Source organism: Talpa occidentalis, unplaced genomic scaffold (genome assembly GCF_014898055.3).
Source record: "Talpa occidentalis isolate TD23 unplaced genomic scaffold, MPIMG_talOcc4v2.1 talOcc4.3, whole genome shotgun sequence".
NCBI classification, from domain to species: domain Eukaryota; kingdom Metazoa; phylum Chordata; class Mammalia; order Eulipotyphla; family Talpidae; genus Talpa; species Talpa occidentalis.
In genome coordinates, this window is record NW_023603184.1 from 104,712,085 (window position 1) to 104,736,362 (window position 24,278).

A 24,278-nucleotide genomic window follows, 5' to 3' on the forward strand; every position below is an offset into this window, starting at 1 on the left:
TTATATACTTGAAGAGTAAATACTTTATTAGGGAAAAAATGCCATTTCCTCATGGGAGCAGGCAGTAATGATGATGATACACTGGAAAAATGAAGTCACTTTGAAAGACAATCAATACTCAGTTGAAATGTTTCATTTACAACAATTATTACCTGGCTTAACTCCTAGTAGGGCTAAAATGAAGACAATTTAGGAACAATGGTGGAATAATGGTCTTTTTTATTGGGGGGATGTTTTACATTCTCAATGATTATATAGCTTTTTTAAAAAAAAGATTTATTAATTCATACAAGAGCTTGGATAGAGGAGTGGAAAGGTGAGAGGATTGACCAGAGACAGAGCGGGGAACAGAACAGGCAGACTGATGAAATACACTGCTGAGGGGAGCAGTGGGCAACACAGGAAAGGTCTGCCACGGCATGTGGGTATCTCCCCGGCTGGCCGGGAATCTAACCTGTGCTGCAGAGGCTGCGGACAGCTTCACAGCACTGTGCTCAAGCTGCTGTGCCACTGGGGAGACCCTCAATGATTATATAATAATAATGGACTGTATTAACCTCTCGACTTACATTTCAAACCATTCTGTCTGAGTAACAATCATTCTTTAAGTACAGGCTCATAAATATTTAGCAGGAGAAGCACCATACCTGCAGTTAGATACTCCCTTGCAACATAATTTTACTCACTTTAAAGAGGGCTAGTGTAAGGGAGACTTTGGTAGATGAGACTATGTTCAATACCAACTATGGAACTTTGTGTTGCTGGATTTTGAAAAGTATTATGTCTGATGACTAGGGTTGGGGTGATCATCATCCCTGCTGCTCCCCCAGTTGTGTCAGCTGTGGACTGCTCAATGGCAAGCCCGGAGCTGTGTCCGTCCTGTTGGCTAGATTCAGTCTGATCCCTACAGCAGTTCTGCCACGCTAGGGGTTGGAAAATCACCTGACACCCAACATGTTTGTTTTTTTGTAAAGAGAATAGTGATGGGATATGAAATTGCTGCTCTGGGAAAATACTTTTAAAAATTCCTGATCAGCTCTCTTTTGCTATGGTGGATTTTGAAAAAAGAAACCAGAACAAAGCAAGCCAACTTAGGGATCAAAAGCAAATAAATATTTCTTTTTCTGACAGAGTAAGCTTGCTATTTTTCTTTGGAAGTACTATCTTTAAATTTTGTTACTATGTCTTAGTTTTCCACTGCTGCTGTAACAAATTACCACACACTTAGTGGCTTAAAACAACATGAGTTTATCACCTTAAGGTTCTTGAGGTCAGAACTCCAAAATCCATTTCATTGGGATAAAATCACTGGATGTTAGGCCAGTGTTCCATCTGGAGGCTGTAGGGAAGAATCTGATCTTTCTTTGCTTCCTTTCTTCTCCAGTTTCTGGAGGTTGTAGCATTCCTTGGCTCATAGCCCCCTTCCTCTATCTTCAAAGCCACTAGGATAGTGACATAGAGTCTTTCCTTTTTGACCTCTGTTTCTGTCCTTAACTTTTTTTCTGCCTCTGCTTCTCTTGCTTTCCTTTTAGAAGCACATTTGTGACTCTGATTAACCTGGCCCCACCCTGACAACCTAGAATAATCTCTTATCTTAATATCCTTAACTTAATCAGAGTCCCTCTTGCCATGCAATATATTCACAGGTTCCAGGTGTTAGGAAGTGGACATCTGTGGGGAGCCATTATTCAATCTAGCAGAGTTAGTTTTGAATTCTTAATTCCTTGCATTCTGTTCCAGATAAAGTTGGTGCCTGAATGGTCAGACACCTCAGGTCTAAGAATCTCCTGGTCAATGCAAATGTAATTAGCTGCCATAGAAAACAATTCAAATCCCAACCCTCCATGTTTTAAAAGTGGGTTAACTTGTTCTTAAGTTATACAATGATATTCAAGTTATATTCAAATTGTATTTTAATTCAAATCACAAAGAATACAATGCTTTTTAAAGACAAGATATAATGAAAAATGTCAAGGTTTTTCTTTCAATTCCTGCCTTTTATTCACAATAAGAATTGTGAATCAGGCTGTTGATGTGGACTGCTGTTATGGGGGTAAATCACTTTCTCCCTTTCCTTCATTACTATAGTAAATGTTCCAACACTTTTCTTTCAAATATGATTTAGGATTGTGTCATCTTGCTAAAGATTATTCATACGTTGTACCTGTTCCCTTTTGATAACTGAGAATTCTTACATAGATGACCTTTATGCTTTCAAAATATAAATGATACATATCAATATCAATACTATAGTAAAAGAAAAGCATTTGAGTTGGTGACAGTCATAACGTGTTTAGGAAATTGAGAGTCTCAGCTGGTCGAGCTGTGCCATAAAGGTAGGTCAGGATAATAGACACCATCTTTTCTTGAGTCAGCCATTTGTGCTTTGGAAAGAGGACTCCATTCATCTCTGAAAAACCACACCATGTCAATGGCCTTAACATTTCTATAACGACACTTCACATTCCGTTCAGTTCCCCTCCAGTTCAGAGCCTCAGCTACAGCCTTCCTAGTGAAGGTCGTTGTTCTGACAATGGGTAGCCACCAGCCAGGGCTACTCTGCCTTCGTTTCCTCTCTGGATGGACACATGTGAAGGGGCTGGCATCCCTCTAGGGCAGAGGAATCCAATAGGATTTAAGCTGACTCTCCTGGACAGACGCCTCTGCACAGTTCAAAGTTCTTACCCTTCCCTGTGGCATGGAGGTCCTTCGGTGGAATTGGCTAGCCATGTCATCATACCTTAGTGACACTAAGTGACATTGTTGGAAGAAGGGTGACTTAGAGACTTCACCTGTGTTCTGCACCTTGCTATTCAAAGAAAACGTACTTGAGAAAAAAGGAAAATCAGACCCCTGAGTTTCGGTATATAATGAACAAAAATAGTCCCTCAACAATCATGCCATAAAAGAAAAATAGTGGATAAGTTTGAGAGTTACTATAGCTACCATTTAAAAATGCTTTACTTAGTATACTGTCTTAGTGTTAAGCTTCATGATAAAAAAGACATGTAAAATGGCATTTTGTAGTTTTACAATTTAAGTAGCAGAAACTTATATAACCAAACATTATATACTTAAACTTTAAATGATTATTTTCAAGTCTACTGGAATTTAGGGAAGTTTGAATAAATGGCTAGTACTCAGTGTAGTCGATCTACACAAATGAGTTTCCCATGTGAATAGCTTCTCAGCTCATAAAGCAATTCAGTAAATGCAAGTTGGTTGCTTCTTTATGCAAAATCTTAATGTTTCTAAATTTAAACCTAAAGGTATCATGGTCATATTTTATAAAAAGGATTTGGCATATTCAGTATTTCAAAACATCACAAAATATTAGTGACTAAGTGGTTTTTCAGAATTTGGTAACCATCTTTGCAGATAAATTCACAGGTTTTTTGAGCTTCAATTTGATTTCACAAAAAATTTAGTAAGAACAATCCAGCCTAACAAGTTATCCTTAAAATTCAGTTTCCAAGGCAACAATCATAGATCCCTGTACATGGCTTTTTAAAAATCATTTTTATAAATTTAGTTATGACAACATCAAATATGAAAGTTAAATATAACACCATTTATCTCCTTTTATCAGACTTTTAAAAAAAGTCAATCTCTTTTTAATGGACCATAACAGATCCCTATCTACTGCCCAGGGCAGAAAGTTGAGGACAGACAGAATAGCAATTTCCAAAGCCGCTGCCTGCGAATGCAGACCACTGCATGTATGCCAAGAACAAACCAGGATCAAGCCATTTTATGTGCATTAACAGTGAGTCTCCTTATAACTTACTTTTTTATAACTCTGTAACTTAGGGAAAAGGGAAGAGCACTCACCTGCACACTTCACTCCCTGAGCAATGAGTCCCCACATGAAGTTGGCACAGTACTCACACCAGTGTGGCCCTCTGAAGGTGTGGACCTGGGAGAGAGCAACGACAGAGTTGTCAGAGGAGAGACTTGGGTGAGAAGCCAGTTTTCTCTCAAAGTCCAACTCACAAGCCAGTCTGCACTGGGGAGGAGACATGGCTACATTTTTAAAAACCTTGGTTGAAAGGAACAGACAAGCAGTCAACATTTCTTTCCTCTGTTTTAGAAATGGTGACAAATCAAATCAATACACTGCAATTTACTTTTGAAAACAGTTTCCTCAGTGGAATTTTCCAAACAGTCTCCTCAAACAGTTAAGTAGCCTCACCTCTGTGTGTGATACCGTGATTTATAAGAAATACATATTTGGTCAGCTGAATGACCAAATATATATTTCTCATACATATCCGGTCTTCATCCACAGTTCTTGCCTTACAGCACCCCCAAAAGTCTCGAAATTTTCTGAACGTTGAAGATGTCACTTGCTATGTTACGGAGGTAACTTTAAATTTTGGTAAACACGAGGGTAGGAACAGGTTACCAGTAAAACCAACCTGAGTGGTTCGGTTAGAACTTCCAGTCCTACCCTGTCTCTGGGAAGGGAGGGGGACGGGAGGCTGAGCTCAACACCAATGGCCAATGAGTTCATCAACCCTGCCTGGATAATGAAGCCTCCGTAAACGCCCAAGAGGCTGTAGTTCTGAGCATTTCCAGACTGGTGAATGAATGCAGATTTGGAGAGAATGGTGAACCTGGTCAGGGCATGAAGGTGCCACACCTTTTCTCCATATCTTGCCCAGCGCCTCTTTTCTGCCTGGTGTTGATTAGTATCCTTTAAAATCCTATGTATTAAATTGATGATATAGTGAGTAATTGGGCTTCCTGAGTTCTGAGAGCCATTCTAGCAAATTAATCAAATCTGAGGTGGGTGTCCTGGAAACCTTTGACTTACAGTCAGTTGGTAAGAAGTACAGATAAGGGCTTGTGACAGTCTGAAGAGAGGAGGGACTGATCTATAACTGGTTGGTCAGAAGCATGGGCTTGCCTGGGCTTTCAGACAGTCTCTGAAGTGGAGGGTTGCTGGGGAGACTGAACCCTTAACCTGTGGAAGTCAGGTAGTCAGAAGTCAGGTAGTCAGAAGTGAGCTGAATTCCTGAATATCCTTCTGGTGTCTCAGGATTGCACACTGGTGTAGAGAAGCTTCCACTTACCCTGTTGGGAATTAATATCCACGACACACCAAAATGCAATGTGTAATACAAATACTGGCACTTTCTGAATACTCTGGCATAAAGAAGGCAAGGAGTGATGCAGATTTACTTTAGGGTCCTGTAAAGTTTTGTCAGATAATCCACCTTCTGCCTCTATAATCAAAGTTAGGGTCACAAATGTTAAAGGTGATACTTAGTGACTGGTCACAACGGAAGCATCATAAAGGGCCAATTTCTGCTCGAAACCCTGTGGTACTTTTTATGTTAGCAAAGAGAATAAATGTAATTTTAGAAACTGCAGAAGTTAATCAGAAACCCTTTTTTAGTATAGTAATTACTAATTATTCCAGCTCATAAGTCTCTGTGCATTTTGATTCCTTTATCCCTGAGAAAGGCATCCTCGAAGGAGAAATGATTCAAATGTATGAAAGGCTTTATAAGACTTTCTAACTTAATTCAGATGAAAAAATACAATAGAATGGAGAAGCAATAAAATATTGACTGAAAATGCACTCAAGAAATAATTTACAAGGGAGAGGAAACAAGGAAGTCACTGATATGTATCAAATTATTTACTTGAGATAATTTCTTGTATATATTTCCTCCTGCACAAAACAATAATACAAGAGAATGAATATCACAAAATGTGACAATTTGATTCCAACATAAATATCTGCCAAAGCTATTGCAGATTTTGGACAGAGTAATGAAAATCACAGCCAAGATAGTCATTTTTTACTATTTCATTTATCAAATAAGTCTTAGAAACCAAGCAAATGGTTAAGATATAACATTTCTTCAAAATTAAGCTACAGAATGTGACTTACATTGAATATTAGACATATTACATTTAGAAAAATCATGTCAGTTAAATTTGGACAAGTTACTGATTATAAGATAAATCCTAATTTTACAGATGTTAAAATGAAAAAGTAAGTATATATTAGAATCAAAAAAGGTGGTACTTCAGAATTCAAACTACTACTGCTGGCCAAAATACCCAAGTAAGGCTGCAGTGGAAAACCTGGTGCATTCCAAGTAGGTATGTGCTTTTGACTCTGGTCAGTGCCAAGTGAGCAGAGTACAAACTGTGTTGATTTTGAAAAGAAGGCCATAATCCTATGTCTTTTCTTTTTTAAAGATTTATTTATTTATTTATTTATACAAGCACTGGGTACAGTCAGAAGCGCGGGAGGGTTGAGAGAATTCACCAGAGCGGGTTGCAGTACAGGCAGAAGGACCGAAGTACACTGCTGAGGGGAGCAATCTTTTTTTTTTTTTTAAAGATTTATTTATACAAGAACTGGGGTACAGGCCAAAGGTGCGGGAGAGGGAGAATTCATCAGAGACAGAGCAGGGAGCAGAACAAGCAGATGGACCGAAAACAGTGCTGAGGGGAGCAGTGGGCGAGACAGGAGAGGTCTGCCACACCATGTGGGTATCTCCCTGGCTGGCTGGGAATCAAACCCGCGCTGCAGAGGCTGCGGATAGCTTCACAGCGTTGCATTCAACCTGCTGCGCCACCGGGCAGGCCCCAAGAATACAATCTTGCTTTCTTTCCTGTGAGGGGAACGAGTAAAATATAATAGATAGCAGTGACTCTGATTTTAAAAAAGTTAAAATCATGAAATAGCTATAGAATCGTAAAGCTATTTTTAGGGAAAGTCTTTGGGACACAAACTGGCTTGTGGATTGCTTATAGATCTCGGGATAACCCAGTACCATTTCATTTGGTAAGGCTACGAAAAATGGAATACAAGTGTGGGGGAAGTCCCGGGAATTATTTTGGACTTATCAGTTAACTAAGGACAAAGGGTCTTAATGTTTTATCAGGAGAGCAAAACCAGAAATAACTTAGAAAAAAAATCAGTACTGAGATGTTATGACAGACCCAATTCCCTTCCTTACTTAGTGACTGCGACGTTTTGAAAATCTTGGGACATTTCTTCATCTTGCATATGCAGGAGAAAGGATTCAACTGTTTACACAGGCCCGGTGATCTCGAATTAAGGGATCACAGAATGCAATCTTCAGGAAATTGCTGTTCATACATTTCATTCTTGGCCAACTTTTTTAATAAAGGTATCCTGGGCCATTTGGGGCTAGTTTTGTTGTTACTTTATTTTTTAAACCCCATGTAAGCTACCATAAAGTTCTCCAGAAAACTGTTCTTAAAAACAGGCCCTCAAGGATCAGAAGCACACTAAACTTCTATTTGTATAATATGGTTTAGCTGGATTCCCTTCTGAATTTTTATAGCTAAAATTTGTATTAAACTTTTGATTTGGTGACATCTATGACTATGACACTAGTTTGAAATGATAAAAATTGAATAGAGCAGCTTTTAAAATTCTCTTAAGACATCATTAAAACAGATTTTATCTATTAATCATTTTTATTCACTGATAAATATTTAATAAATGATGTCATCTACAAAGGTAGAAAGGATACTGGCTCCAGGAATTCACCATAGTTTTCCCCATGATTCTGCCAAGTGTGAAGGCAGCTGGGGTAGGGTCAAGGCTCAGGCCAAAGGTGGGGGAATCATGTGCTGAGCCTCCCAGAGGTGCAGTCAGCCAGGTGAGTTGGTCAGGCCTGTGCACTGGAGTGGGATGCACTGGGAAAAGCTGCTCCAAGAAAATCAGAGGCCCAGGCATGAGCAAAATACTGGGATGTTTAGGGAACTGCAAGGAAGCTCAATGTGATGGAGAGCAGGGGGTGGTGATCAGAGACAAGAGGCAGATGGGGTCTACCCCATGCGTTTAGACTCTGCCAGTGGGACACAGACAAGGAGGCAAGGATGGAGGAAGACAAGCTATGTAGGATGTCATGGCAGTCACCCACATTAATGGCGTGGATCAGAACGCAGGCAGTGGTGACTGAGAGCCAAGTGAGTTATTTAGGAGGCAGCTCAGCAGGGCCTGGTAACCAAATGAATCACAGGCAAAGAATGGGGAAGAACCTGGGCTGTCAGGGTGTGGGGCCTGGTGACTGGGAAGGATGACATTAATAGAGGGAAGAAAAGTACAAGCCCAGGTTTGAGGAGAGGTGAGGGGCTGATTGAAGATTCCCAGGAAAGAAGGGAATCTGATTGTATGGCTGATTGTATGGCTCCTAAAGGCAGTAGATGGAGATGCGATCCAGAGCAGAGGGATGATTTTGAGTAAAAGGAAAATCACTTTCCCCTTCTCAATTTGAGAAAAAGGTAGGAGGGAGAAGATGGCTGTGCAGGAGTGTCAGGAAGCTGGAAGCTAAGGGAGTCTGTGCACTAGGAAGTGAGTTCAGTTCCTCGAAAAAGGGTTTCGAGAAAGTGGTAAATAGGAACTGGAACTAGCCAGAAATTCAGAGATGTTGGACTTGAAAGCAACTTTCTTCCCTGGAAGACACTCAAACTATATGCGTGTCAAGCACATTAAAGAACAGGGCATACACTTTCTTTTTATCAGTGATGTTTATATCACATATTTTAGTAATTCGGAAAAAGGTAACTTTAAAAATCAATTGTACAAATCGCACATCTATGAATACTCTCCAGTTGTGCTGCTCTCGCTGGCACTGTGGAGACAAGGTGTGATCTCCTGCGGACAATTTCGTTTAGTAGACATGGTTGTATTTTGATTACATGTCTTAAGTGATTAAATCAGAATGGAATGAGTACTCCAAAAATAAAAGAGAAGAACTTGCACCTTGTGGATTCTTTCTGCTTAGGAGAATGCTAAGAATGAACTTGGGTGCATCTGCAAGACAGGAGGTCTAGATGGTTCACAGGGGCCAGGGGCTCAGGCCAGGAGCCCTAGGTTAGGGAGCAACTTTTGCCTGGAATGCCCTAGTGTGTGGTAGGTACTTCCTGAGATCTGCAGGTCAGCATTCAAGGAATCACAATTACTGATGTCTTTACACCGTGCTTTTAGAGTCAATTAATTTGCTTATTGACATTTTCAAAGTGTCATTTTTATAAGATTTTTATTCTAAAGCGCTCCAGATGTTTAGTTGCTCATCTCTTCTCATTCTCCAAGGCTGTGCTTTCTCTTCCTTCCTCATCTCTTTCTCCCTTTTACAGTCACTAAATTCTTAGTCTCAGACTAAGAAACCTGAAAACAGAGCTTTGCTAACATTAAATATAAACCAAGAAACTGGGTCATCTATCTTTCTCTTGAAGGTCTTTTAGAAAAAACCCAAACTTCTGGCTTCTTGTGTTTGTGCTAGTCAAGGCTGACGGAGAGTGGTCTTGTGATGAATGAGGTGCTAGTGGAATTTGACTTTATTCTGTGACATCTCCAACCCTTCAGCTACTGTCTTACCAGCAGAAGCCAATATGTTTCTGGTGTCTGAACCTTAAAAAAACACCTTATATGTAAGGTGGGAGAGTAACCAATTCCTTTTATAAACAGCACTATTTCTTAGTTATTTAAACAAATCACTTGATCTATTTACCAAAATAGGGAGAGGGTTTTGGTAAGGTACGGCATAATCCAAAAGAGTAATCATCTTCAGTTTATAACATTATTAGTGAGATCAGGGATGGACTGAAAAGCAACCTGGTAAGTTGGCTACAGATTTTTTGCTCTAGGCCACCTCCAGAGCTACAACCTGTGAAACGAAAGTATATTGCACCTTCATGAACAAAGGACAAAGCAACTAAGTTGGAAGTTCTCTTCTTTGCAACTGGAAAAAAATGAGACCTTCGGTACCAGGGCACTGGAGATTGCTTCCTACCTGTAAACAACTCCTTTCACGTTAGCCACCTTAAAAATGGACTGTCACAACAAAGGCAGTGGTCAGAACCAAGCTGGGAAGGATGGACAGGGAGAAAGGTGGGTGGCTTATGAAGTGCCCCTGGGCATAGTCCAAGTGGCATCTATTTCCTGGGCAGTGACCATTTATATTGATCAAAACTCTGGCTTCTGTAAGAAAACCAGCAGTGCACCTGCTTCTCATGTTTCTGACATTCACATCTCCCATGTGAATGTCAGTATTACAAACAGTGGAGAAGAAATCCATGCTATGGGAAGATAAAGGAAAATTCAGCCTATCTTCATTATCCTTTCCATGTCATGCACTAGCTTCAGAAATAAGCATGAATGCAAATAACCAGGAGCATGCCTGCTGCAAATGTAAACCATGTTGCAGGCGATAAGGACATTAGGGAAAATGAAATTTTGCTTGGGAAGGTGGCAATGACATTTCAGCTGTCATTCTTCATTTGGGAGACTCTGATGAGTCAGTTCTCCAGTGTGGTGCTGGGTGATATGAAAAGAGAGAACAGATGATCAGAATCAAAATGAAAGGAATGTAGGTAGGCAGGCAGGCAGCTGGGCAGGAAGAGGCTTTTTTCTCTCTCTCTTTTTTTTTTTTATCTTTAAGGCAACCAGAACCAATTTCAGAATCACCAAGTTGGTCTTAAACCTTTTAATTTATAATTTAGAATTTTAATTCCAATTTTGACACTTAAATATCTTAGTTTATATTATTAACTCATGGAAAGAATGCATAAGAGTAGTTATAATTAGTAACAAACACATAAAATTGTGTAGGCATTCCCTGCAGAAAAAGGTGGGAAGGGGTACATAAAATAGGAATATCTTCAGTGTGAGGGCAATACCTTCTTGCCTTATTCAATTACATATAGTCAAAATACCAGTGGCCTTAAAATTCCTGAGAAAACAATCTATGACAGAGAGGTTTGGGTACAGTTAAGTCCCTAGCATGGATACGCTGCTGGCCATGCCCCCACCTCTCGCTCTGATGGGGCAGGTGTGTAATGTGGTGGCCATGGCAGGAGATGCAAAGGAATGCATGGAGCTCTGGAAACATGGTGCTAAGCAAGGTTTGCCACTGCTGAGTTCCTGGAGCTGGAGAAGGGGCTCCCTAGCCAATAGCAGAGTTGGGGAGGCTCTTTGTGCACAGGCGGAGGACAGAGCTGAGGAGATAAAGCTCTGAACAGCTCCTGCCACCAGCTACTGCAGGTGCAGACACAGGGGACGGTTGTCAGGCCTTCAGGAGGCACGTACTTACCCCCACAAGGAGCTAACACAAGTATCATTTTGAAAGGCTGGAAAATGGCAAAAAGTGAGTGACCTAATGTTTCAAGAGTGAGAAAACTATTCAAAACTGCGGGAGACACCGTAAGACTGCTAGACTTACATTGGCCATGCCACAAATAAGTGACATCCCCTTAAGTAAAAGAAATAACTACAGGAAAAAGCTGACATGTGGTCAGACTGTAGTGACACTAGTCTTAACTTACTATTAGGGAAATTATTAGGGCAACCAGATAATTCAGTTCCACTCTTACATGGCAAAAATAAAAGTGGTTTTTATTGACTGGTAGGTAAAACAATAAGTAAACATGTGCCCCCCAAAAAAAAAAAAAAAAAAGAATCAGTTCTACTCACACAATCCATTCTTCAATCTACACTAACAGAGCGTAGATCTCTTTATGGCTTCCTTCATGATTTATCTCCCCACCTCCACCTACCACCAAATCAATACTACTGTAATGAAAGAGAAATACTTCTGAATTCACAGTTGAGCTCAAGTGGTACAGACAAGCAAATTTGCTGAGATTCTCACACAACTCTATTAATGCTAGAATACTACTTAATTCTCTCACTTAATGTTCTGTTCTGAGCTGAAGGAGCAAACCCTTACAGAAAGCAATCAATTTGGAATCCAAGAGTCAAACACTGGTAGCATCAACATTTTTAAGGCATTCCTTTTGTTTTTGATTATATTACAAGGTACATATTTATAATAAATAATGTAACAATAAATATCAGTAATTAAAAAAATTTCCTTTTCAAAATATGGGTGTTTAAGTGTATAAATGTATAATTTTATTGTTTAGACTTTTAAGTTTTAGAAACAAATTTCTTTTTAATGTTCTTTTCATAGGAGCTCTGCATCATGGCTAAGGTTTAAAATGATCAAATACCATAACCTAAACATTTCTACTTTGAAAGTTTAAGTTTCATTACTGGGATAAATAATTTTGCATCAAATACCAGAAGAAAAAAATTCAGCACAATGAATCAATACTTTAAGGTACCAATCCCATAAAGTTACATTCTACAGATATAATAGGAAAATGAAACATGTGACTCAACTTGGTTGTATAATAAAAGCACCGTATCATCCACAGCTGAGGGACAGATAATATCTTAGTCCATATTATAGGCAGGTAAACTGAACCCAGGAGACAAAAACAACCCAAACCATGTTACCCCCAGTTGTCAGTCTGCACTAACATTAATGTTGCCACATAACCAGGTTTCAATTTCTCTTTGGCTTGGCTGTAAAAATGTCATCTAAACTATGTAGTTAAAACCCTTTTTAATTGTTTGTAAAAGAGATCCTGATTTTTCTATTTTGCTTCTATTTTGTTGATCTTTGCTTTTTAATGTTTCCTACTTCTAATACTTGGTTTAACTGGGTCATTTTTTTGCTAGCTTTGTGAGGTAGAACTTAGCTCTCTGGTTTAAGACTTTTTTTCCTAAAAGAAACATTTAATGACAGAGATTTTACTATTAGCACTATGTTATCCACAGTCCATGGATTTTGACATGCTGTATTCTTTTCATTCAGGTCGAAACATTTTCTAATGTCCCTTGTGATTTCTTTAATCCATGAGTTACTTAGCAATAAGTTGTTCGACTTCTAAATATGTAAGGAATTTTCCATGTATGTTTCTGATTTGCGTTTGATTCTATAATAACAGGATATGCTTTATATGATTTCAATCCTCTGATTTATTCACACGTGTTTTATGCCCCAGAATATTACCTATTTTTGTGAATCTTGTGTGTTTATTTAGTATGTATACTCTGATGTTCTTGGATGGAATATGCCATAGATATTAGGTCAAATTTATTAATAACAGTTTATCCTTCCCAAGTTTCTATTTGTTCCGTATGTGTATTCTAGCACTGAGAAATTTTGGAAATCTCCATTTATAATTGTGGATTTGTCCATTTCTCATTTTAGATGCTACTTATATACTTTGAGCCTCTTATATTAGGGGCATACAATTTCTAATGTGCTGTGTCCTCTTGATGAATTCTACCCCTTATTACCAATAATATTCCTTGTGCTGAAAATTATATGAAATCCGCCACTCCAATTTTCTTTGAATTATTGTATCTTTTTTACCTTACTGTGTCCGTATTTTAAGTGGGTTTCCTGTGGATCACATACAGTTGGATCTGTTTTGCTTTAATCCAATCTGGCAACCTCTGCCTTTTAAGAGTACTTGGGCCATTTACATCTAATGTAACTATCAATAGGGGGGGAATAAATGTGCCATCTTTTGTTTTATATTTATTCCATTTGTTATCTCTCATCTTGCATACTTTTGGATAGATTGCACAGCTTTCTCTAAAGTCTACAATACACATCTTTACCTTACTAAAACACCTTCAAATATATTATACCAATTCATGGATAGCATAAGTCTCTTTAGCAGCATATATCTATTCTCCCACCCTGTACTTCATGCTATTGTTGTCACGTATTTTATTTGTATAAACTATATATTACTATCTTTGCTTAAACAGTCAATTATCCTTTAAAGAGTAAAATGAAGAAAAAAACATCTTTTATACTAACCTACACAATTACTATTTCTGTCATTCTTCATTCTTTTGTATAGATTTAAATTTCCAACTGGTATTTTTCTTTTGTCTGAAAAAGTCCTTTAATGTTCCTGCTATAGTTCTCCTGGAGATGAATTCATTACCCTTTTGTTTAAATAAACATGTTTTTATTTTAGTAGGTATTTTTGCTGGACATGGAATTCTAGGCTGATAGTTTTGTTGTTGAGTACATTGAAGTTATCACTCCATTGTCTTGCATAGTTTCAGGTAAGAACCTTTGTTGCCATTCTGTACATAATGTACATTCTCTTCCCTTTTACCCTGCCTCCTGCTTTTCAAAAACTTTTTGTTAACATTATCCTACACTGAAAATAACCCTTACTTTAAAATGTTAACAAAGAAATAGTGTAAAATCATTTCTTTTTAAAATCATGTACATAGTATTCTGGCCTGTAAATGTGCATATGTAAAATCCCATAAAGCCATAAAATATGAACACATGAAGTTAGTGTATAAGATAAAAATTGAAGAAAAGCACCACATATCATTTCCCCTTTCTGTTCTAGCTTTCCTATTTTGCAACCAGAAGAATCTTGAGGTAATTCAAGAGGGGTCAGGAAACAATTTATTAGTATGGTGTTTATGAGGAAAGTAATTTTGGTTTCTCAGAAACCAGCAGTAATGTGTGTTAAAATATTTAAGAAAGAAAAATATCTGCATGTAAGCTCTTTATCATTCCACTTTTTTTTTTGGCGTATATGCATGTCTCTTTTCTCTGCCCTGTGAGATTTGAAGACAATATTTTTGTGTCATGTACTACTGTAAATGAATAATGAAGGCTGAGTAGTGATAATTAGTGTATGAAGTATTGGGATCTTGCCAATGTAGAAAGTAACTGGGTAAGAGGTTAGAACATGTATGTATTCTTCAGGCATGTCCTTTGACCATCTTACTGAGGCCACAGTAGTGGCCTCCTACTTACTTACATAGTAGTGTTCACTCCTATGTAAGACTCCTCAAAAAATCATAGATGAATTACTATATATCTCTTCAGTTAGTCCATGAAACAGAACAAAAGAGTCAATGCTCAATTGGAAAAGAAGGGTGGATGTATGACACTACAAAAAGTTAACTTCAGAGTATTGTGTGTACACACAAATATTAAAAACAACAGATTTTTGGAGGTGGTGCCTTTTGAAACTGTGTTCTTCCTATACATTTATAGCCTAAACTTGTGTTGGGAGTCATGTGCCAGGGTGATTCTCTACCTTAATTCCCAGCAACACTGTTAGAGGGTTCCCTTCTCCACGTCCTTACTGTTGCTTATTCTCTTTATGTGTGTGTGTGTGTGTGTATATATACACACACACACATATATATATATATAGCCATCCTGACAGGTATGTGGTTTTGATTTGCATTTCCATAATAAGTGATAGTGAGCATTTTTTCATGTGCCTGTTGGCTATCTGTATACCTTCTTCTGAAAAATGTCTGTCAGTTACTGTGCCCACTTTTTAATTAGGTTATTTTGATTTTTCTATTGAGTTGTGGGAATTCCTTATACATTTAGATACTTACCAGATATATATTTTACGAATATTTTCTTCCATTCATAGGTACCATAGTTACTTCGTTGACTGTTCCCTTTACTGTGCAGAAATTTTTTAGTTTGATGCCATCCTAATTGTCTATTTTTGCTTTTGCTGTCTATGCTTTTGTTGTCAAACCCAAAACATTGCCAAAACTAATGTCAAGAAACCCTCTAAGGCGGTTTTATGGTGGATGTATGACACTATTAAGTATTTAAGTCTCTTCATCCATTTCTGTATATGAGATCAATTTCATTTCTTTGCATGAAGATATCTTTTCCCCAACATCTTTTACTGAAGAGGTTATACTTTCCCCATTTAGCATTCTTGGCACCCATATTGACCATTAGTTGACCATGAATACATGGATTTACTTCTAGGATCTCTGTTCCACTGGTTGATAAGTTTCCTTATGCCAGTCCCATACTATTTTGGTACTCTGTCATTAGGAAGTGTGATGTTTCCAATTTTGTTTTTCTTGCTCAAGACTGCTTTGGCTATTCAGGATCTTTTAGGATTGTTTTACTTCTGAAAAAAAAAAAAATGCCACTGGACTTGCATTAAATCTGTAAATCACTTTGGTTAGTATAGACATTTGAAATAATATTAATTCTTATATATATCGTAAACTATTTCTTCTTGGATTATTCAAGGCTGGCAGTAACCTTTTCAGTGAACTTAATGATTGAGATTTGCTCTTGATATGTGTCATACCCTGACCCCTAGCCAGCATTACTACTCATGAGGATAGGCAGGGCCTCCCTGGTGGCACAGGGGGTTGAACACAGTGCTGTGAGGCTGTCCGCAGCCTTTGCGGCAAGAGTTCGATCCCTGGCCGGCTGGAGAGTAACCTACATGGCACAGCAGAACTCTCCTGTCTAGCCCACTGCTCCCCTCAGCATTGTGTTTCGGATATACGCCTGTTCTGCTCCTGCTCTCTCTGGCCTGTACCCCACTTCTTAAAAAAAAAAAGATAGGCAAGGGTGAGGTTGAGAAGGTTACAAAGTTGAATCAGTACACAGGCCCAGATGGAAGTGCAGGATTGGTCTTTGTGGTCCACCTCACCAACAACAGAGGCAGAAGTAAAAAGCAGTGCAGTGGTGTCCGTTAACTATTTTGGCTGCTAATAAATACTGTACTAGCGAGCAACAGAAACGCAATGTCTATAGGGACCTTACAGATAATTCTGTGCAGTCACCTACTTTTCATCAACCTTCTACAAGTCTGGGTGCCCTAGGCAGAGACAACAAACACTATGCACTGAAATTTTGTTCTTGTTTAAACTTCTCTTGCAACTGACCCACATTAAGAATTAGGAACCGTGTATATACACATATACATGCATGTACATATGGTATAATTCAACTTAATCTCCAATTTGGAGAAAAACATTCCTGCAAAATGTTTAGTGATTTTATTGCTGCAGCTTAATAATGTGACATTCCAGATTGCCTTTTCCATTTTCATATTTTGCTTCCTTACTATTCAAAAACAATTTCAAGTTTCTGAGCACTTAAGATGTGAACACAAATTCTCTAACACAAAAACATGGTATCTTGGGTGTTCTTTCATTTTTAAAAACCCACATGAATTTGGTAAAAAAAAAAATTTTGTATCAATACCTGACTTCAGTACACTAGAAAATCCATTTTGTGTTGAAAGTTTCTGCTCCATGAGAAGTGATTTCAAAATAATACCAAAAAAAATTTCCACCAAATACAAACTAACAACTACACCCAATGCCCCAAATCACACTGTGTGCTCATTTCTTTAGTCCTTCAGCAGATAAATCCAGTTATCAGGCGCTTCACTGGATCGGGGTCAGGAGAGAGGAAAGGTGGTGGTAGGGCTGTGGTGCCCTCATGGAACTAATACAAAAGCAGGGTTGGTAGGCACAACCCTTGACTATGACATTCTACATACCTAATGATACAACTTTTCAAAATTCTTTCATATATAATTCTTAAAAAAAAATCAACATTAAAAATTTGTCCCTATATGGGTTTTTAATAAAGTTAATAAAAGTAGCCTAGTGCTTCTTAGTTGGAGAATTTTAGAACTGTCAGGCAGTTTTATTTGTTGATTCATTTTGTATTTATTTTTAATAGTTCAGAAGTCTTTTTCCACACCTATCATGACATGAAATCATGGGGAGTGGGTCTTTTCCATGGGTTCTCACAAAGTGTGCTGCTCTGGGTGAGCTAAACCCAAGTACTTTTCTCTTTGACTTCCTGAAATGTGTGAAAGAAAATGATCAGGAAAAAGGAAGTTATCTAGGCTCTTAAGAGTGTTCAATATGCTCAATTCTTTCGGCAAGAATCTTGCCCTTTGCTTGTTTGTTTACAACAATGCCAACTGCATGCTGGGCGACATTATAGACTCTTCCAGCTTTGCCATGGCAACACTTGTGGGTATTCCTTTTTGAACAGTGCCCATTTCCTTGATGTCTGTGAAACCACCTGTCTTGTAGATTCACATATATGTGATCAAAGGAACTACTCCATAGTTTCTAAAAGTCCTAGAGAACATGCAGCGGGTGCCTCTCTTTCCCTTGGTGTTGGTCATTTTGGCAACTTACTGGAAGATAGCAGTTCTGGCCAAAAAGAAGACTTTGTATTTAATCTCGAATGTGAATCTTATGATTCAAAAGAAAGACCACTCTGGTAGGAGTGCTGGCCAGGATTGACAAGTTCACCATTATTGCTTTATCCTAGTAGGTCCTGAATCAGTAATTAAACTCTACAAGGTTCATGTTATGATACTATTTTAATTACAGCATCAATTCAAATTTCAGGATTGATTGCTTGCGTTTTTATCTTGGCAACATTCAATACATTAATATATCTTTCACTTACATGCAGAATGCATCCAAATCAATCACCACTTCAAGAGCACCTTAAGAAAAAACTAAACTTTTTTTTTTTTTTTTTTGGTGGGACCCTCGCCGGTGGCCAGGGAACGAACCAGCACTGCAGAGGCTGCAGACAGCCTCGAAGCCTAGCACTCAACCGCTGCGCCATCAGGGGAGGCCCAAAACTAAACTTTTTAAAAAGGATATACTCGCTATAATAATTGTTAATGTTGCTCTTTCAATTAGCCTAAGTAGTCAGGTTTCTGTTCTTATTATATCTAATTTAGTTTACAGTGAGTTAAAAAAACAGATTTCACTGTATTCTGTAGTGCATGGAAGTGCAACTGCTCTTATGTAACATCTAACAGCCTGGGAGCTAAAACAGAAGCGAGAGCTTTGTTTAGTCTCCATAATCAGGCCGAAGTGCTCAACTGCATATTGAACTCTGCGACTAGGCAAGAAAAACAATCTTATGAAGATGCATTCAGGAAAAAAAATAATCACTGAAGATTGACTTGTAATTACAAAAATAGTGGCTACCATATATATCTACACATACAAAAAAACTATTTTTCTCACGTAGAAACAGGTTTTAGAGACATGAATCCATCTGCTGAAAGTCATACAGATGATAAACCAAGTTCCTAAGGGCTCAGTGATCACTTGATCCAGAAAGCCTCAGAATGTAGGTAAATCAGTGCAGGGTGGGGGTGGGGGCGGGGGGTTTATGTTTCTTAATGTCCATTGTCTGTCTGTTTTTTAAGTCTGCTCAAGAAATTAGCACTTGCACTCCATCTCTCACTCTTCAGGATGCGGGCAATTCTTAAAATGAGAGGTGAATTTTTGAAAACTTTGAAAGATGTTATTCCTTTAAGAATGTAGTACATTTATTTTTAAAATGACTTCCCTAAGAGAAAGGGCTACTTTATTATGGTAGATTATCAAATCCTAAAAATTAACAATAGGAAAACATAAGACTGCGTTACATAACACAGCAAAATGAGAAGCCTTCCTGTTTTCTTTTTTTTTTAATGAGGGGGAAAACCCCACAAAAACCTTGACACACAACTGTTTGGAGTTGGGCCCAGTTGATCTTTTTGGATTTCACCTTGGTGCTTTCACTGAAGGTATAAGGCACTCTTGGCTTCACCCTCAGGAATGAGATTTGGCAGCTGTTCAGCACCACAAAGCAGCATTACGTAACAAGGCAGTTCAAGAAGCAAGCAAGAAACCCACGTTGAAACGAGGCTTTAGTGAGTGGGCGTGTGATTAGCAGGAACACACTTACACCAACATAGAGGCTATAAGCTGTAAGGCCACAGAAGTGGTCATCCTTACGTAAGTGTTAAAGCCTTTCCCACAGTACATCTCTGAACTGGACATACTCACACATCATAAGCAGTGACCTTCTCAGTGAACATCTGTGTGGGAGGGAACTGCTCCTGCCACAGAGCCTGAATTCTTGTGGGGATGTTCTGGGAAGTCAAGTATGTTGACTGGCCCCCCCCATCTTTTATAATGCCACCGCAAAGAAACATTTTCTACGTAACAATTTCAATAGGAGGAGACAAGTTTTGAAACTTTTCTGACCTTATCAGCAACTCTTAAAATATATAATACAATAAAATAGATAACTCACTACCTCACATGCGTTCTTTCCTAAGCATAAGTAGTAAGCCCACACTGGTTTTAATTTTCTTAGCTCCAGAGACATCTTTTTAAATATTTTATATAATTCTTACATCATTTTTGCACAATGTATGCATTTTCATGTTGGTTATATGCCCCATACAATTGCACCCCCCTTATTTTGACCCTAATCCTTCCTGCCCTTCTCCCCATCCCCCCGCAGTGTGTCTCTGGTTTATAGTTGCTCGCTTTTAATTTTGCTTGGGAACAATTCTGACTCGTAGCTTGGTACCCCATAGCAAGCACTTTGATTATATAAAACTTGCACATTAAAGCGACATGTTACAGTAAAATTGAGAAATTACTAGAAGATACAACACCACAAAACCAACCAAAAACTATGCTTGTTTAAAAGCAAGTAGGTCTGTTCAAGGATTTGTATAATCAGTATTGACAGAAAGCATGTACAAGAACTTAGCATTAAAAGGCAGTCCCTTAATAGGGGTAGTTGTTCTGCTGAATGCATCAGAGGGTACATCTTTGGACATCTATTTTAAAACCTATCATTTCTAGACTGTAAGCACTACACAGTACAGTTTCTTGCTTAGGAAACTAAAGTGGCTATTTTTGTGACAAAATGCACATAATTTTATGAAAGGATTTATTTGGGATCTTTTTTCTGGCAAAAATGTTGTAACACCAGATTGTATATCATACAAAAAGAAACTGAGGCCTAGTAACCTGCCAGTATTATTCAGGCTCATAACTGGAAGATATGGTTGACATTAGATACACATGATTTCTGTTATTTAATCCACTGAATGGCCTAAATTAGAGCAGAAAATGCTATTTGCTTTACCTTGAAATATTAGTCTGTACACGGTCCCACACATTTTGGGATTTATCTCATAATGATCTGCTCACTATGGCAAATGTTGAGCATATTAGAAGGTTGATATTTTGCATTTGAGTAAAATAAATGCTAGTGTTAAAAATTAGAATGCACCAGAAATTTCACTCCAAATTTGTGATTTGAAGTGAATGCTAACTTAAAGCTGGAAACACTGATGTTCCATTTATTGTCCTCTTTAATGACATTTTATCTAAAGAACTTCATCATAAAGTTGTACAACTACTGGGAAGCTACTCAGAAATGCCACTGCATCAATCAGGTAAGTGAGACTGGGTCTCCCTGTGCACAGCTTCACATTGCATGTTCTCTGAACTAGGTGGTAAAGGATAGAACTCATGACCTTTATCATGCTGGAAATAAGGCGAGAGCTACACACAGCTTGAATCAATGCATACACTGATGATTAAAGTGTAGTTGGTGAGACACACTGACAACAATTAAAAACTATCTACATAAGGTAAAGCAAATCGTCAAAGAGGCAAGAGAAGCTGCTTGTGTCAGCAGCACCACCAGTCCCAGGGTAAGCATTCTCTTTTCATCATGGTCAATTCATTAGCAGAGAAGAAAAGGCAGAAACTATGGGAAATGCAGGCCATCTGCTCGATCCAGATGCAACAGCACATGCCTCTTTACCCAAGGCTTTTTAACAGAAACAAGCAAAGATAAGATCTAATCCTCTCATGAAATAGCCAACAAAGGTAGTTAGATATATTTGCATCACAAATAATAACACCAAAATCGTGACTAAATGAGACCTCTTAAACATCAGTCAAGACTTTTACTACTGAGTATCACTGATTAAACAGAATACTAAGTCAGCATTAGAGGAGATGGGGTTGAATTCTATTAGATTTATTCAGCTAGTGCATAAATAAAATCATGCCTACAACATGTTTCTTAAACATTTTAGTACAGTCATCCTACTTTTCAGAAGGCATTAGAAGATACTCCTTTAACACTGTATATTTCAAGTAAAATGCATTTCTTACAAGGTTAAAAGCAAATATTCTTACCTTGAAATTGTGAACCTTCTCATATTTTGGAATTTGCTCGTTTTCTTTCAGAGTTGCTCTTCTAACAAGTGATGTCAACTGTGAATAAGCAAAGAGTTTCAGAGGTTGCCAGATTGTCACAGACGACTTTTGAGAACCCAGTTTCATTCCCAAGGCTGCTATCAATAAATCTTGCTGACGGCCCTCTTGTTTTGATTTGTGAACTGCAGCTCTATTAGTTTTCCTACCCGACCAAGATTCTTTGGATGGCATTTTGAATTCACAGGAAAGAAAGAAAACCTATATTGATCTATGTCTGTCGATGAACTCTGTTCAGCTAACAGATGAGCATTCTGCCGGGCAGCACAGAGCCCTAACCTACAGAGAGCTGCAGAGAAACATCACGGAGAGGTGGAGGAGGATGATGAAGCACTTCTTAAAAAGAGGTCGACTAACCAGAAAAATTCTTCTTTCTTCCTTTTTTTTTTTTTTTTTTAAAGGGCTCTAGATTTAAGCTTCTGAAAACTTAAGAGTCTGAACAGAAATAAGAGTCGATGCAAACATCCAAAACATTTAGCATCTTTACCCCTTTTAAAAGCCATGCAATTGTGACAGATTACATTTTTAAAATCTTTCTTCTCTATTCAATTTATTAATGTCCATTCTGAATGAAAGATGCCTGCAATCAGTTTCTAGCAGCAGACACCCTGTGAACCCCCTAGCAGGGAGGGTGGGGGAAGGGAAGGTTTTGACAGGGAAGGCTGGATTTAGACTGGTCACCGAAAGAGGAGAGATAACCAATGAAAATCAAGCAACAGCATTTAAGTACTGTATTCCTAAACTCACTCTGTCTCTGTTTCTCCCTCCTCTCATGTAAGATTTTCTTGCTGGCTCAAGGAAAAAAAAAAAATCAGTGGGAAGATAATGAGCAGTGAATGAGTCACGCATTATTACAAAATGGGATTTTTTTTACTTATTAAAAGCAAAGGAAAATTAACACAGCACAAGGCTTTAAAAAGAACATACCACTGCCAAGTAGATTATGAAAGGCTGATCTATATCCTCCTTTCTGCATATGCTAAGGTTAGTTAACTATAACCCAATAGCAAAAACGGAGTATTTGATTAAAAAAAAAAAAAAAAACTTTCAGTAGGAGCACACATAACATTGCTAACTCCCCAGAGTGGTCAGTTTTGTCTCCCTACCATGAGCAGTTTTGATGTGGATCTATACTTAAATCCAATCATTATTTTAATTCCTACTCTGAACATTCCTTATTCAAGAGGTTGAGGCCAGAACACAGTGGGAGCCAGTCGGGGATAACTCCTCATTTACACAGATTCGCAGGTTCCAGACACAGTGGGTCTGTGCTTATAGGACCTGTGGGTATTGTTTGCTGGTGTAGAAAGGGGCATTGGGTAAGAAACTCAAACTAAGGAAGTACCTATACTTTTTTTTACTAAGGAGCTGAAGTCAAGTTTTCCCATATTGGTTCCTTAAACATCCCCCATCTGTTTCCTCATACTACAGTAATTGCATTTAACCTGCGATGATTGAATGTAACACTGTATTTAGAGAATCTAAAGCTCTCTATATTTAAATAGTTATTTACTTAGTGCAAACAATTTACCACAGATTTCATACTCGATGAGGGTGCGTGTCCAATGCAGATTCTCATCTAATTAGGATCAAAGTGGTCCTTAAACCATGGTAGAGATTGGGAATATTGAATGACTGATTTCCTAAACATCCCTAAGTATTGTTTACTTGCTTAAGTTTACAGTTCCGTCTTTTAAAAATATTTTTAGGTAAATAAAAGGCAGAAGTTAATATTTATATGTACAGATGTTTCATTTTCACCAAATTATATCCATATGATTAATGAGACCTAAAATGCCTGCGTTCAGGGGAAATGCAATGGGAAAACATTCCTTGTTTAACCTAAATTACTCTTCAGCTTAGACCTACTTTGTCATGTGAGGACTAAAAATATAAAGGCCAGCCAACCCTTAGACGGGTACAGTTAAAGTGATGTTTATCCAGTTCTCAGTAGGCACTAGGGAAAAAAAGACTCCAAAGGCAAATTTACCAGTAAACTTTTCCTCTACAATGTCGTTGCTTATTTAAGGAAAGCAATGACCCATGTACACCAAGTAGCTTTTTTTTTTTTAAGCATTTCTGATCAAGGTTCTGTTAATACAAATCATCCCAGTCCTTCAATTATTATGAATAAAATGCATCCAAAGCTTAAAAATATTTGTGGTAGTATAGATCTGAGGCTTCCAGAAGGGTATGGGGAGGGAAGAGCATAAGGGCTGTGACGATAGAACTATGGGGACTACAAATGAGAGGAGAAATCAAATATTGTACTAAAAATAAACATTAAAGTAAAAAAATGTGGTAGTTATTCCTAAAATTCATAGCTGGGTAAAATTGAACATTTGGACATTGAGAGCATGGTCTGCTGTTCTAAGTAATGTTCTATCTAATCAAATACTGGTTTAATTGCAAGTTGGGCAGCTACCTACAGCGTAAGGAGATTAAAAAACAGCAGATAGAGATGAAAAGTTCTCAGCTAGGCTCAAATGGCTGGTCACTATCATACCTTTAATCACTGCAACTGCATTTCTGCATT

The 24,278-nt window shown here is 38.1% G+C and overlaps 1 protein-coding gene across 2 annotated transcripts in view; it reads right to left on the reverse strand.

Moving 5' to 3' along the window:
- CHN1 (chimerin 1) overlaps positions 1–24,278 on the reverse strand; it is a 154,621-nt gene that overhangs the window by 15,873 nt on the left and 114,470 nt on the right. For both annotated transcript variants that reach the window (XM_037523572.2, XM_037523573.2), the window contains 2 exons: positions 21,665–21,742; positions 3,832–3,916 (listed from right to left, as the gene is read on the reverse strand). In XM_037523572.2, coding sequence (XP_037379469.1) covers positions 3,832–3,916; positions 21,665–21,742 — 163 coding nt within the window. The remainder of the gene's footprint in view (positions 1–3,831; positions 3,917–21,664; positions 21,743–24,278) is intronic.